At 48.3% G+C, this 16,918-nt stretch overlaps 1 protein-coding gene across 2 annotated transcripts in view; it reads right to left on the bottom strand.

Moving 5' to 3' along the window:
• Positions 1–11,599: 11,599 nt before the first annotated feature.
• LOC141058946 (uncharacterized) overlaps positions 11,600–16,918 on the bottom strand; it is a 30,729-nt gene continuing 25,410 nt past the window's right edge. The window contains exons 5-7 of one of the 2 annotated variants that reach the window (XM_073555157.1): positions 16,772–16,869; positions 15,737–15,827; positions 11,600–13,013 (exon numbers count right to left, since the gene is read on the bottom strand). In XM_073555157.1, coding sequence (XP_073411258.1) covers positions 11,665–13,013; positions 15,737–15,827; positions 16,772–16,869 — 1,538 coding nt within the window. In that variant the 3' untranslated portion in view covers positions 11,600–11,664. The remainder of the gene's footprint in view (positions 13,014–15,736; positions 15,828–16,771; positions 16,870–16,918) is intronic. The other variant, XM_073555158.1, reaches the window with a different exon arrangement.

Genomic DNA, 16,918 nt, shown 5'->3' with positions numbered 1-16,918 from the left:
TGTGCACAGGACCTGTGATGAGGTCACAGGAGGGGAGGAGTCAGGGGTCACATGACCAGGGGCCTCAATGTGTGCAGGACTCTGCTGTGCTGGTTGTCATGGTGCTGGATGAGGGGAAGTTTCTGTGTGGGGTCAGGAGGGGTTTACAGGGTGGATGTAGCAGAGCCGTGTGTGTACGAGGTGTACGGAGCGGAGCCGTGTGTGTACGAGGTGTACGGAGCGGAGCCGTGTGTGTACGAGGTGTACGGAGCGGAGCCGTGTGTGTACGAGGTGTACGGAGCGGAGCCGTGTGTGTACGAGGTGTACGGAGCGGAGCCGTGTGTGTGTACGAGGTGTACGGAGTGGAGCCGTGTGTGTACGAGGTGTACGGAGCGGAGCCGCGTGTGTACGAGGTGTACAGAGCGGAGCCGTGTGTGTACGAGGTGTACGGAGCGGAGCCGTGTGTGTGTACGAGGTGTACGGAGTGGAGCCGTGTGTGTACGAGGTGTACGGAGCGGAGCCGTGTGTGTACGAGGTGTACGGAGCGGAGCCGTGTGTGTACGAGGTGTACAGAGCGGAGCCGTGTGTGTACGAGGTGTACAGAGCGGAGCCGTGTGTGTACGAGGTGTACGGAGCGGAGCCGTGTGTGTGTACGAGGTGTACGGAGTGGAGCCGTGTGTGTGTACGAGGTGTACGGAGCGGAGCCGCGTGTGTACGAGGTGTACGGAGCGGAGCCGTATGTGTACGAGGTGTACGGAGCGGAGCCGTATGTGTACGAGGTGTACGGAGCGGAGCCGTGTGTGTACGAGGTGTACGGAGCGGAGCCGCGTGTGTACGAGATGTACGGAGCGGAGCCGCGTGTGTACGAAGTGTACGGAGCAGAGCCGCGTGTGTACGAGGTGTACGGAGCAGAGCCGTGTGTGTACGAGGTGTGCGGAGCGGAGCCGCGTGTGTACGAGGTGTACGGAGCGGAGCCACGTGTGTACGAGGTGTACGGAGCGGAGCCGCGTGTGTACGAGGTGTACGGAGCGGAGCCCTGTGTGTACGAGGTGTACGGAGCGGAGCCCTGTGTGTACGAGGTGTACGGAGCGGAGCCGTGTGTACGAGGTGTACGGAGCTGAGCCGCGTGTGTACGAGGTGTACGGAGCGGAGCCGTGTGTGTACGAGGTGTACGGAGCGGAGCCCTGTGTGTACGAGGTGTACAGAGCGGAGCCATGTGTACGAGGTGTACGGAGCGGAGCCGTGTGTACGAGGTGTACGGAGCGGAGCCGTGTGTACGAGGTGTACGGAGCGGAGCCGCGTGTGTACGAGGTGTACGGAGCGGAGCCGTATGTGTACGAGGTGTACGGAGCGGAGCCGTATGTGTACGAGGTGTACGGAGCGGAGCCGTGTGTGTACGAGGTGTACGGAGTGGAGCCGTGTGTGTACGAGGTGTACGGAGCGGAGCCGCGTGTGTACGAGGTGTACGGAGCGGAGCCGTGTGTGTACGAGGTGTACGGAGCAGAGCCGCGTGTGTACGAGGTGTACGGAGCAGAGCCGCGTGTGTACGAGTTGTACGGAGCAGAGCCGCGTGTGTACGAGTTGTACGGAGCAGAGCCGTGTGTACGAGGTGTACGGAGCAGAGCCGTGTGTACGAGGTGTACGGAGCAGAGCCGTGTGTACGAGGTGTACGGAGCAGAGCCGTGTGTACGAGGTGTACTGAGCAGAGCCGCGTGTGTATGAGGTGTATGGATTGGAGCCGTATGTGTACGAGGTGTACGGAGCGGAGCCGTGTGTGTACGAGGTGTACGGAGCGGAGCCGTGTGTGTACGAGGTGTACGGAGCGGAGCCGTGTGTGTACGAGGTGTACGGAGCGGAGCCGTGTGTGTACGAGGTGTACGGAGCGGTGCTGTATGTGTACGAGGTGTACGGAGCCGCGTGTGTACGAGGTGTATGGAGCGGAGCCGCGTGTGTACGAGGTGTACGGAGCAGAGCCGTGTGTACGAGGTGTACGGAGCAGAGCCGTGTGTACGAGGTGTACGGAGCAGAGCCGTGTGTACGAGGTGTACGGAGCAGAGCCGTGTGTACGAGGTGTACGGAGCAGAGCCGTGTGTACGAGGTGTACGGAGCAGAGCCGTGTGTACGAGGTGTACGGAGCGGAGCCGCGTGTGTATGAGGTGTACGGATTGGAGCCGTATGTGTACGAGGTGTACGGAGCGGAGCCGTATGTGTACGAGGTGTACGGAGCGGAGCAGTATATGTACGAGGTGTACGGAGCGGAGCCGTGTGTGTACGAGGTGTACGGAGCGGAGCCGTATGTGTACGAGGTGTACGGAGCGGAGCCGCGTGTGTACGAGGTGTACGGAGCGGAGCCGCGTATGTACGAGGTGTACGGAGCGGGGGCGCGTGTGTACGAGGTGTACGGAGCGGAGCCGTGTGTGTACGAGGTGTACGGAGCGGAGCCGCGTGTGAGTACGAGGTGTACGGAGCGGAGCCGTGTGTGTACGAGGTGTACGGAGCGGAGCCGCATGTGAGTACGAGGTGTACGGAGCGGAGCCGTGTGTGTACGAGGTGTACGGAGCGGAGCCGTGTGTGTACGAGGTGTACGGAGCGGAGCCGCGTGTGTACGAGGTGTACGGAGCGGGGGCGTGTGTGTACGAGGTGTACGGAGCGGAGCCGTGTGTGTACGAGGTGTACGGAGCGGAGCCGCGTGTGAGTACGAGGTGTACGGAGCGGAGCCGTGTGTGTACGAGGTGTACGGAGCGGAGCCGTGTGTGTACGAGGTGTACGGAGCGGAGCCGTGTGTGTACGGAGCGGAGGCGCATTTGTGTGGACCTTTCTGTGTACTCTGTATACCCCCATCTTCAGTCACAGACCCCTCTGTGTATTCTGTATACCCACATCTTCAGTCACAGACCCCTCTGTGTACTCTGTATACCCCCAGCTTCGGTCGCAGACCCCTCAGTGTGTAGCACTCGCAGGCACGCGGGATGCAGTCACGAGGCGTGAGACGGCTTGGACTTTAAGATGTAACTTTTATATGTGAAGATGCCTATAGGGGCTATCTAGAGCAACCAAACTAGCTAACAGTAATTATCCTCGCAGGGATCAACACAAGAATACACTGATAATGCGAACATGACTAATCTGGCAAAGACCGGTGACTATAGGGCCACGGAATTGCCGACTACGGGTCCTTGACTACAAGGTGTCACTTATCCTCTCTGTCGTCCGGAAGAGCGATGGTCGATGATGCTTCGGCGTTTCAGCCGCTGGGCCCAGCCGACGAAGATCTGGCATAGACTTCGGGCATTCCTACGCCCAGGCCCTGGAAGGGTTCTCCGGCATTATGCCCCCCGGCGGAGGCAGTATGGCGTTGTCTGGGGGCCGGAAAGCGGAGGCAAGAGCCTCGAGATGGGAACGTGCAGTGGCTGCCTCAAGTGACTGCAGGCCGGTTGCAGCTGCGGGCCGTAGTGAGGCAGCGGCTGCCACGGGCGACAGCGGACAGGCCGCAGCCACGGGCTGGAGTGAAGCGGCGTCGGCCGCGTGCGGCAGCGGACAGGCCGCGGACAGCAGCGGGTAGGCCGCAGCTGCTGGCTGGAGTGAAGTGGTGACGGCCGCAGGCTGCAGCGGACAGGCCGCAGCTGCGGGCTGGCGGTCGGTGTTCCTCGGCTGGACGGCTCGGTGCCACCTCCTTTCTGTGCACAGTGAGTCCTACTTCTGTCTCGCCTGTCGCTGCTCTTCTCTCTGGTCTCTGGTATAGACTCTCGCTCTGGCTCTCTGGCACCCTCTAGCTTCCTCGCGTCTCTTCCCCTGCTGCATCAACTGACTCCTGCTGGCGTCCTCAGCCCCTTTTATAGTAACTCCTCCCCCAACCTTTCTAGAAGTCTCTGCGGTCCGTCTCCTAATTGTGTCCCCCTGAAACAGACTCCCTAGGAACCTTGGTGACGGCCCTCTTGGTTCTGGCCCGGACACACAGCGGGGACTCTTCCTCCTACAAGTGTACGCTGTATACACCCGTATACCCCAATCTTCGGGTGCAGACCCCTGTGTACGCTGTATACACCTGTATTCCCCCAGCTTCGGTCGCAGACCCCTCAGTGTGCTCCGTATACCCCCAGCTTCGGTCGCAGACCCCTATGTACACTGTATACACCCATACACCCCCAGCTTCAGTCGCAGACCCCTGTGGTGTATACTGTATACACCCCTATACCCCCAGCTTCAGTCTCAGACCCCTGTGTGTATGCTGTATACACCCGTATACACACAGCTTCGGTCACAGACCCCTCTGTGTACACTGTATACACCCGTATACCCCCAGCTTCAGTTGCAAACCCCTCTGTGTACTCTGTATACACCCGTATACCCCCAGCTTCGGTCGCAGACCCCTCTGTGTTCGCTGTATGGACCCGTATGCCCACAGCTTCCGTCTCAGACCCCGGTGTGTATGCTGTATACACCCATATACCCCCAGCTTCTGTCACAGACCCCTCTGTGTACACTGTATACACCCGTATACCCCCAGCTTCGGTCGCAGACCCCTCTGTATGCACCCGTATACCCCCAGCTTCGGTCGCAGACCCCTCAGTGTACGCTGTATACACCCGTATACCCCCATCTTCGGGCACAGACCCCTGTGTATGCTGTATACACCTGTATTCCCCCAGCTTGGGTTGCAGACCCCTCAGTGTACGCTGTATACACCCGTATACCCCCATCTTCGGGCACAGACCCCTGTGTATGCTGTATACACCCGTATACCCCCAGCTTCGGTCACAAATTCCTCTGTGTACGCTGTATACACCCAGCTTCGGTCGCAGACCCCTGTGTACACCCGTATACCCCCAGCTTCTATCACAGACCCCGCGTCTCTCACACTGTATACACTCATATACCCCCAGCTTCAGTCTCAGACCCCTGTGTGTATGCTGTATGCACCCGTATACCACCAGCTTTGATCACAGATCCCTCTCTGTATGCTGTATACACCCGTATACCCACAGCTTCGATCACAGAGCCCTCTATGTACTCTGTATACATCCATATACCCCCAGCTTCGGTGGCAGACCCCTGTGTACACTGTATACACCCGTATACCCCCAGCTTCGGTCACAGACCGTGCATCTCTCACTCTGTATACACCCATATACCCCCAGCTTTGGTCTCAGACCCGTTTGTATGCTTTATACACCAATATACCCCACGCTTAGGTCACAGACCCCTCTGTGTATGCTGTATACACCCATATTCCACCAGCTTCGGTCGCAGACCCCTCTGTGTACTCTGTATACACCCGTGTACCCCCAACTTTGGTCGCAGACCACTCTGTGTATGCTGTATACACCCGTATACCCCCAGCTTTGGTCGCAGAACCCTGTGTACACTGTATACACCCAAGTTCGGTCGCAGACCCCTGTGTACACTGTATACACCTGTATACCCCCAGCTTTGGTCACAGACCCCCCTGTGTACGCTGTATACACCCGTATACCCCCAGCTTCGGTCATAGACCCCTCTGTGTAAGATGTATGCACCCGTATATCTCCAGCTTCGGTAGCAGACCCCTGTGTACACTGTATACACCCGTATACCCCCAGGTTCGGTCACAGACCCCTGTATGCTGTATACACCCATATACCCCCAGCTTCGGTCACAGAGTAATTACTAAAGGACTGTGTGAGAAAGGGATTTATTCTACAAGAAACATAGGGGCCACAAATGAGAGAATCCGGGCCTCGTGGCTGGATACTCCGGGCCCCCAGCGTGTTAGGACCAGACGGGGTCTTTGTCCCTGGAGCTTCTCTACTCGGGATAATGAGACTCTGATCTTGGTCATCCGTATGGATAATGGAAATGGAATTACAAAGCTTCTCATATACTTTCCATGCTAAACACAGACGGCTCATGTATGGCACACGGACGGCACATGTACAGCACACAGACGGCACATGTACAGCACACAGACGGCACATGTACAGCACTCAGACGGCACATGTACAGCACACAGACGGCACATGTACAGCACACAGACGGCACATGTACAGCACACAGACGGCACATGTACAGCACACGGACCACACACGCCGGCTCATGTACAGCACATTGACGGCAAACGGACAGCACACGTACACAACATATGGATGGCACATGTACAGCACACGGGCGGCATATGTACGGCACACGGACGGCATGTTTACATGGACCCATAGACTTGTACTGGCTCTTTGTAACTCTCTGCTGCTGGGAAAATATGGACATGAGAGCAGCACCATAAGTCAAATAGGGGACACATGGCATCGTTGAAAAACATGACAGGTCGTGTTAAGGGGCCGTACAGTCACATAATAGAAAACAGCAGAATTGCTGTCTTTTTCTACATCCTACCTCACAAACAGCAGAATACAAAGATAATAAAAACAAGTCCTTCATGTCCCCCAAACTACTATGGTCATGGACAGGAAACCAGAAAGGTACCAGGATCATGGACAGGAAACTAGAAAGGTAATGTACCAGGGTCATGGACAGGAAACCAGAAAGGTAATGTACCAGGGTCATGGACAGGAAACCAGAAAGGTAACAGGGTCATGGACAGGAAACTAAAAAGGTAATATAGCAGGGTCATGGACAGGAAGCCAGAGAGGTAAGATACCAGGGTCATGGACAGGAAGCCAGAGAGGTAAGATACCAGGGTCATGGACATGAAACCAGAGAGGTAAGATACCAGGGTCATGGACAGGAAACCAGAAGGGAAATATACCAGGGCCATGGACAGGAAACCAGAGAGGTAAGATTCCAGGATCATGGACAGGAAACCAGAAAGGTAATATGCCAGGGTTATGGACAGGAAACCAGAGAGATAATATACCAGGGTCATGGACAGGAAACCAGAGAGGTAAGATAACAGGGTCATGGACAAGAAACAAGAGAGGTAAGATACCAGGATCATAGACAGGAAACCAGAGAGGTAAGATACCAGGGTCATGGACAAGAAATCAGAGAGGTAAGATACCAGGATCATGGACAGGAAACCAGGGAGGTAATATACCAGGGTCATGGACAGGAAACCAGAAAGGTAATATGCCAGGGTTATGGACAGGATACCAGAGAGATAATATACCAGGGTCATGAACAAGAAACCAGAGAGGTAATATACCAGGGTCATGGACAGAAAACCAGAGAGGAAATATACCAGGGTCATGGACAGAAAACCAGAGAGGTAAGATACCAGGATCATGGACAGGAAACCAGAGAGGTAAGATACCAGGATCATGGACAGGAAACCAGAAAGGTAAGGTAACAGGATCATGGACAGAAAACCAGAGAGGTAACATACCAGGGTTATGGACAGGAAACCAGAAAGGTAATATACCAGGGTCATGGACAGGAAACCTGAGAGGTAAGATACCAGGGTCATGGACAGGAAACCAGAGAGGTAATATACCAGGGTCATGGACAGGAAACCAGAAAGGTAAGGTAACAGGATCATGGACAGAAAACCAGAGAGGTAACATACCAGGGTTATGGACAGGAAACCAGAAAGGTAATATACCAGGGTCATGGACAGGAAACCTGAGAGGTAAGATACCAGGGTCATGGACAGGAAACCAGAGAGGTAATATACCAGGGTCATGGACAGGAAACCAGAGAGGTAATATACCAGGGTCATGGACAGGAAATCAGAGAGGTAATATACCAGGGTCATGGACAGGAAACCAGAAAGGTAAGATAATAGGATCATGGACAGGAAACCAGAAAGGTAAGATATCAGGGTCATGGACAGGAAACCAGAGAGGTAAGATGCCAGGGTCAAAATTATGAGGTCCAGAATAAATGTTTGAATAATTTCTTATCTACTGATGTGTATTTTTGTGGCTATTTAAATGTATAAATATTTATAACAATGTTAATTTTATGTAGATTTTATTCTAATTGTTAAAATTAAAATAATTATAAGCTCAATTTTCACAAACTGAATGCTGCATCACTTCAGAAAGTGAGGTGAACGGAGTTCAATATTTTGGGAATCCGTTCTGCTCACAAATAGCAGTATGGACCGGAGACCAGTAGCACAGTGTACTAGGGCCACAGAGAGAAACATGGGTTCTAGGACATATGGGCCCCGATGTCCTGTTAAAAAACTAAAAAGTAGGAATATCAAGGAATTTATGGAAAAAAGAAGAAAAGAGAAAATGCTGATGGGTAAGTTTTTCATATTAGGCTCAATATATACCTGGCTTGGTTTTAATAATGTGGAAATATAATTTTCCCACCTGGTTCAGGAATTGACAAGGAAGTTATCGATTGTAACCAGAACCTTTGAAATTTCGGGATATTACAGACCCACTTTTTAGTTTGACATGTTAAATCTACCGATCTCAAAGAACAACTGCCCATAATAATATATGTTATTCACCATAAATACTGGACGTGAATCACCATGTATCTTATCAATGGTATCTAGTGGAGCAGAAGCTATCCTCCAGGAACACAGACCGATATAGTATATCATTAATCTGCAGATAGCTTATCACTATAGTCGGATGGTAGATATATATCTAGATGGGAAAAGATGGCTGGGGGGGAAAGGGGGAGGATGGAAGTAAGATGGGGAATTGTGGCCGGGGAGAGAGAGCACAGTAGGTGGTCATCCGCGCTGATTCTACCGGCAAGAATCTTCTTATGGGAGACAAAGAGGGGGAACTACAATATATTTGATCATATATATTATATTTATACCTAATTTATAACCCACTTGCTGATTGTCTCTCTTAGGCCAGACACATCACACAATCACAGGGAGTGAGTGTGAGGACAAAATAGTATTGTGACCCGGTCACTGCTTCACATAGAGTCTTCATTGCTAGTGCACAAATCAAGAAGCAGGAGAACGTGGCGAACCCCACAATGTCCACATACCAAAGAGGCACACACAGACAAGACCGATCTATAGGGAGGATTACATTACCCAGATGCGCTCTTTTAAGCACGTTTCTCTTGTAATGCTTCCTCAGAAACGCGTTTCTACAAGAGAAACGCGGGTAATGTGCAGTTTGCCCCGTTCTGCTGCTTCTGGATTTATGCACCAGCAATGAAGACTCCATGTGAAGCCGTGACCGTGTCATGCCCATAATGCCACACATGCCCTATGGAATCGGCTTTATAACATTCATTGTTTGTACTATTTTTTGAATGTTTCCATGAGCACTGTCACTTTATGAGTCTACAATGTAATATTTATTCCTGTGTGGATTGTAAACCCGTTCTATATATTCTTTGTATCTGGGTTTATTGTGAATTGCTATTGACCATTCGGCGGAGACCTTACACCTGAGATATGTAATGATATAGGGTGATAAGCGATATAATTGTTATACTTCTTCCATATGGGCTTTCCACTTACAATTATATATATATGTAAAGGATTTTTCTAAACTATATTTTGGGGCAGATTTAGATACGTTTTATATACATACCTGATGATTTTTCTCTGCATAATCTCTTCTTTTTACATTTTTTATGTGTTTTGTTGAAATACAGATATATTTCATACTGACATGTTGTTTATGGGAGTAACGTTTGTAGGCTGTGTTGTTGACTTCTACTTCTGAATATATGGAGGACCTCATTTGGGCTTTTTATATATATGGTTAGACAAACAAACTACATATAGTGGTAAAAGGTGTATACATGATAACCTCACACTGCAGGGAAGACATGTATTCTAGAATACTAAAGAAAGTGATAACACAAAATGACAATATTTAGGAGTATTTCACCAAACGCCATTACAATCCATAAATCCCCATGTCCCTTTTATCTAATGTCATTACTCACATAACTCTTCACATATTGACTACTGTATTGTCCTCATCACAGACACTACTTACTACCATATGACACCATTACTTACTCTCACAATGCCCTGCAGCTACTCCTATTAACCCTTGTGTATGCCAACCATACCTGCTAATGGCTTTGGTGTCAGTTTATGTCTCCATTCTGGCTAGAGCTCCCATAAGGTCATCTCATTAGCTGCAAAGTTAGTTAGCGAAAGTTTTTCTAAGATGGCAGCTCAGTCTGACATGGCTGTTCAATATATTTAGTGTCATGATCCAGGACGGGGTTTCGCTTTGGCCCGTCCTGATCAGACAGGGGGTTAATTGTTTCTGCCTCTCTCTGGCAGAGGGCGGCTATTTAATGCTCACTGGACCTAGGTCCGGTGTCAGTTATACTCTTGCCCTCGGCTGAGTTAGTTGACCTTGTGCGTACGTGTGCCTTGTGCCTGATATCTTGCTTGTGTGGTTTTGATTCGGTTCTGTCCCTGTTACGAGTTCTGCCTGCCCCTCTTGTACTGCGATACCTCTCATGTATGACTCTCTGCTTGTGACCCGACTTCTCTCTGCTCGTTCCCTTGGTACAACGTCGCCCTCTTGTGTATGACCTTTGGCTTTGTCTGACCACCCGTCTGTTTGTCCCTCCTGTGCCTCATTTGCCCGTACTGTGTGTGACCTTCGTTTTGCCCGACTCTGAGTTGTTGTATGGTGTCTTCTCATATCTGAAAGCAGGACGCTAAGCCCCGCCCCCTTGCAGTCACAAGACCTTAGGTCCTGTGCCAGATTGCTAACTTCTGCGTCCTCAGGTCCTGTGCATTTTTACTTTCCGGCGCTGACTGGACCCTGACACCAATTGTTTGAAGCACGCATTGTCACATCTGCTGCCCTGCTCCACAGGTATCTTTTAGCACTGTTTCTGTACTCAGGACACGCGCACTGGCTCAGTGAGCAAGTGTAGTGCGGTGTTTCTGACATTATAACTGACCGTTACCATTTTTTTTCTCTGCTCCCCTTCTCCTGTGTATGTGATGGATCCTATGCACGCTCTTTCTGAGCAGGTGAGGCACCTGACTCAGATGTCTAAGAAACTCCTTGGAGAACGAGTCCTGGCTCAGTCTCAGCAGCTGATCGCTGACACTGTGCAGGGGGTATTCTCATCGGGGGCTCGGGATGTGACATTAGTTTCCCCTGAGTCTCCGGTTAAGTTACCAGATACCTTTTCTAGAGCTAAAAAGAAATTCAGAGTTTTCAAGGAGGGCTGTAAGCTTTTATTTTTCATTGAGACCACACTCTTCTGGGTATGAAGGTCAGAGAGTGGGGGTCATTATGTCTCTGTTAAGGGGAGCCCCCCAAGCTTGGGCTTTCTCCCTTTCGACCACAGCCCCTGAGCATATGAATGTGGATGCATTTTTTGAGGCCCTGGGGCATATTTATGATGAACCTGATCAGATGTGTATGGCTGAGGACATGGTGATGAGTGTGTGCCAGGGGAAGCACTCAGCCGAGGGCAGGAGTATAACTGACACCGGACCTAGGTCCAGTGAGCATTAAATAGCCGCCCTCTGCCAGAGAGAGGCGGAAGAATTAACCCCAAGTCTGATCAGGACGGGCCAAAGCGAAACCCCGTCCTGGATCATGACATTTAGTACTGACCATTCTCGTACAATGAGAGTTTTAATTTTAACATAGCCAAACATGAGGAATGACAAGGGGTTGTCCTAGTAATGGTCAACATCTTTAAGAAGATACAATTTTGAGTTAAAATATTTCCAACATTTTGAACATGAAAAAAGCTTCTCCCTGTATGACTTCCCTGATGTTTATTAAGAGTTGATTTCGGTAGAAAACATTTCCCACATTAAGAACATGATTAAGGTTTCTCCCCTGTGTGAGTTTTTTGGTGACTAAGAAGAGATGATTTCTTCACAAAACATTTCCCACATTCTGAACAGGAAAAAGGCTTCTCCCCTGTGTGAGTTCTTTGGTGCTTAAACAAATTTGATTTCAGGTTAAAACATTTCCCACATTCTGAACAGGAAAAAGGCTTCTCCCCTGTGTGAGTTCTTTGGTGCTTAAACAAATTTGATTTCAGGTTAAAACATTTCCCACATTCTGAACAGGAAAAAGGCTTCTCCCCTGTGTGAGTTGTTTGGTGCTTAACCAAATCTGATTTCCACTTAAAACATTTCCCACATTCTGAACAGGAAAAAGGCTTCTCCCTTGTGTGAGTTCTATGGTGATGATTAACCAAATCTGATTTCCAGTTAAAACATTTCCCACATTCTGAACAGCAAAAAGGCTTCTCCCCTGTGTGAGTTCTCTGGTGCTTAACCAAATCTGATTTCTTTGCAAAACATTTCTCACATTCTGAACAGGAAAAAGGCGTCTCCACAGTGTGAGTTCTTTGGTGTTTAAACAAATCTGATTTCCAGTTAAAACATTTCCCACATTCTGAACAGCAAAAAGGCTTCTCCCCTGTGTGAGTTCGCTGATGTGTAACAAGAGTTGATTTCTCGGTAAAACATTTCACACATTCTGAACAAGAAAAAGGCTTCTCCCCTGTGTGAGTTCTTTGGTGCTTAACCAAATCTGATTTTTGGATAAAACATTTCCAACATTCTGAACAGGAAAAACGCTTCTCACCTGTGTGAGTTCTTTTGTGCCTAACCAAATCTGATTTCTGGATAAAACATTTCCAACATTCTGAACAGGAAAAAGGCTTCTCCCCCGTGTGAGTTCTATGGTGATTAACAAGCAGTGATTTACGTCCAAAACATTTCCCACATTCTGAACATGAAAAAGGCTTCTCCCCTGTGTGAGTTCTTTGGTGCCTAACCAAATTTGATTTCTCGCTAAAACACTTCCCACATTCTGAACAGGAAATTCTATTCTCTGTTATGTGAATTTTTTCATGTTTAAGAAAAGTCTTTTCAAGAAAACTATTTCCATATTCTGAATCTGAAAATGGCTCCTTTCCTTTAGAATCAATTAATTTTTTAATGCTTATATTGTGACCTTGATTTTCCTTAGTAGTTGGTAATGAGCCAAAAGATGGGACCTGTATTAATGTATCAGATGACAGATCTTTGCTATGAAGGGATGATGGTATATCTGGAGTAATGGCATTAACTTCAATTGTATCCTGTGAGATCTCAAGATCATCAGATTTAAAAATTGAAGATGTCAGCGTTCCCTCTGATCTCCTGGTACAGTCATCTGCTAAAAATAAAACCAATTAATAATTTTGAATAAAATATCCTCAAATTTTATACTTTTGAACATTTCTACTTAAGCTGTCCATAAAAAATACAAGCTTTTTAAAAATATTAAATTATTCACCAAGACAATGAGAGTTCACAGTCTAATCGAAAGCCTCATAGCATGAATCAGTGCATCATGGGGTTCAATGGTTTGTTCATTCTGCTTCCCAAACATGGAATAAAAAGCCACCAAACAATGTTATATAGGTGAAAATTATACCAATAAAACTTCTACTCATCTCACGGAAACACAAGACACCACTAAGGTCCATCATCTGTCAGAGGAAAACCAAAAGGTTTCCACAATATTTGTGGCTCAAAAGCTCTTGAAAAGCAACATGGCTTCCATAAACCAATCCAGCAATATCCGCTCTCCCAAAGTCAAATATCCACTCTCTTCTGAGCCTTGTAGTGCGCCCAAACCATATTTAGCATCCATATATTGGGCATTACTATAGTGAGAAGAACCCACTTAATTTACGGTGTGTGTTTCCTGGAGCACAATCTGGGCATTATGTGTTGGATAATAAAATGGCAAATGTGCAATTTTCATGTTGCAACATCCAGTGCGAGCTAATTTCCGTAAAGTGTCACTACTCCCATAGAATAATTCACTGAGGGTTATAATTTCCATAATGGAGTCACTTTATGGGGATTTCTACTGCTTTAGTTTCCTGTAACTTTGTTATATTAGGGCATCAGCAGATGGTGTGTCCCCTCTCCACTGGAATCTGCTCCTGCGATGTTTGAATCCGTCACCAAGCAGCGCCTTATTTATTGTGCAGGCGTTGCTGGTAATAGAAGAGACGTTGAAACCAGAAGCTCTGGGTGGCGCTGGCTCTGTCCAGCCACTAAGATTAGGGTGCCTGAGACCAGTAGTTTCATCCAGCCTGGCAGTATGGGTTTATGTGCTGTCCAGCAATCTGGTAGCAATCTGCTACCTGCTTAAGCCAATTAGAAAGCACCAAACCCTACTAAAGCTTGAAGCCTATTCCTGGAATCTGCCAGATACAGCCTTGTTCTCCTCTGGTTCAGTCCTCTGTGCTCAGCTGGTGTATTTGTTTCCTGGTGTAATCCCAGCCCGCTTACTGACTACACTTGTGTCTTCTGATTTTGTACTTTCTCTGCCCTCCTGGTTATGGCCAGCTACCTGACTATTCTTCTTGCCATCTCACCCCACAGAATAGCAGGTAACACCATGGCCCAAGCCTAGGGGTCTCTGTGTAAGTCCAGATCCATGAAGAGGGGTTAAAGGATGATGAGCAAGGCAATCACTGGGATCTGGAAAATAGAGTAGATAGAGCCAAGCCTTCTCGTGGTGGCCATCTTTTCATCTGCCAGGTGATCACTAACAGTGCTCCCAATACAATGTGTCTGCAAACTATTCCATCAAGGTCTGTGTATGAATAGCTAAATGGCGCTCCTTCCTTTCTTACCCCTACCATGTGCCCAGAAAGTAGTGTACAACCATATATAGGGGATTGTTGGATTCAAGAGACATTGGAGAATAATTTGTAAGGTCCATTTGTTTCCTATTATCCTGGTGAACACTCTCTGGGTAATTATAGTTTGGGGCTCGGTGGCTCTTGGCAATCTAAACTATCGTAAGGGCCAATATTTTCCATCAGATGAGTTTCAAGAAGAAAGATTAGACATTCATAGAGAACGTTTTATAATAGTGCAGAGCTGATGTGTCTTAAATTTAGATCTCAGGCATCTGGCAGAGGTAATGGAGACCTTATTTTAAAGGCTACCAGGTAGTTGCAGACTCACATAAGTGAGGCAGGCCGATCCCACCATCATCAAACTACCATACAAAATGAACCTGTACCAAAAGAACTAGAATAAAAAAACATGTTACCGTATTTTTTGGATTATAAGACGCTCCGGATTATTAGACGCAAGCTAAATTTTGAGGAGAAAAATATGAAAATTATTTTTTAATAACATGGTGGCGCTTCTCATAATCCATGCGTCTTATTGCTGTGGTGAAGTGGGGTCCCAGTGTCGCTGCTGGAGGAGGCAGGAGTGGGGTGATGCTGCAGGCCACAGGGTGGGATGAGGGGGTGTCCAATGTGCAGTGCGCCGCTGCGAGTGTTTGGTGCTGCTGAAGTGCCTGGCGCTGCTGCCCGGGGTGTCTGCCACTGTGGGGGGCTCTGTCAACATTTCAAAAAAGGCCAGAGCCCCCCGGATGTCCTGTGCGTAGACTCCGTGAACATGGCCGCTGGGGGGCGGCGCATGCGCAGATGGAGATCTCGGTATCAAGATCTCTGGAGATGAGATTTCAGCCCTGAAATTAGATCTCAGGATTCTAGGAAGCCAACAGCATCATTACCCTCCGCTTTCTCTTACAGACCTATCATAATGTTTTTCTACAAGTGAGTTTCTATCTTGTCAGCACATTCTACGTACGCTGTCATTTGGCTTTATAGTTTACAGATCTGGGCAGGTAACGGTCAACGTCTTCTAATACCAAGTGGATCCTCCACGCTGTAAGTTCTATAGAAAAGGGCTTTCAATGCCCAAAGTCATTTGAACAGTTTTGGGTGGAGGAGAATGTTGTGATCTAGAGGCAAAATGGTGATCATGGTATTACGGCCGGACTACACCACCGATAAAGCAGCCACAGCCGGTGACTGAGAGGAATCTGTGACTTCTCTGCATTCAGTGGTTACTACTCACCTGGGTAGTCATATGTGGGAATCTCCTCTTTACACCGCTCATCACCCCTTACATATGTCTCTGTAGTATTAATATGGGTCAGATCTTCACCCTGAAACAAATATTGTAAAAGTCACAGACAGATGGAGAAGTCCCATCTATGATCAGCTCTAATCCTGCCAACTCCACCGTTCTCATTATACAAGTTGTTGGAATATGTTTAGTGCAACAACTCCATTCCTGTCTATGAGTGTTTAGTTGCTAGTTTTGTATGCTGTTTATAAAGTTTTAAAAAAAAAACCTCCCAGAGGCTCACACAGGGAGAGCATGTGACTGTATTTCCTGTTTTCCTGCTGTGTCTGTGTATGAGAGAAGCAGCCTGCTGTAGATGCTGCAGATAGAGACACTCAAATGATTTATTCCTGATCTATTAAGCTTATCATATATTGCTCCTGATTAGGGATGAGCGAGTAGTGAAATACTCGGACTCGCTGTACTCGTTACGAGTAGCTCCTAATACTCGAGTACTTGTAACGAGTAGCGAGTCAAATATAACTCTATGGGAAATGCGAGTAATGGGCGGTGTGTGTGTGATGGGCTGGGACTGTGCAGGGACTGTGCAGGCTGTGCTGAATATTGCGAGGCGAGTAGTGAAATTTACTCGCCAGGATTTGAGTACCGCATTACTCGCCGAGTACTGAATCCTAACGAGTATACTCGCTCATCCCTATTCCTGATTGTTCCTGAATAAGCAAGTTCTGTTGTCACACGCTTGAAGAGAATCGTGAGTAATCCACTGCCAACACAAGTTCTGTGATGTATTAAGAGAAGTATAGAGTCTACATCACGTCAAATAATTATTCTCGTCTTCTCCTTCTTGGTCAGATCTCTTCTGGAACACTGTGTCCAGTTCTGGGCACCACATTTAAAAAAAACATTGAAAGTGGGAGCAAGTTCAAAGAAGAGTATGATGAGATAAAACAAGACTGAGCACAAGACCTTCACAGCCGTCTACACATCATAGGGGAGATCTCCTGACACCTTCTCTCCATCTACCTGATGATCCTGAGGAGCACTGGGATCTTCTTGGTTACAGTCCTGTGGAAGAAGAGGACGGGGACATCTCTCTGGTGTTGTCCTCTTACTGGATAGATCTGGAGGAAACACATACAGGGACTGAATTCATTCTCTACATACAGATAA

The sequence above is a fragment of the Dendrobates tinctorius genome, unplaced genomic scaffold, assembly GCF_039654945.1.
Source record: "Dendrobates tinctorius isolate UK_male_01 unplaced genomic scaffold, ASM3965494v1 ptg000221l, whole genome shotgun sequence".
Taxonomy (NCBI): Eukaryota; Metazoa; Chordata; class Amphibia; order Anura; family Dendrobatidae; genus Dendrobates; species Dendrobates tinctorius.
The sequence above is the reverse complement of the archived record's forward strand: the minus strand, read 5'-3'. Positions and strand labels throughout refer to the sequence as shown.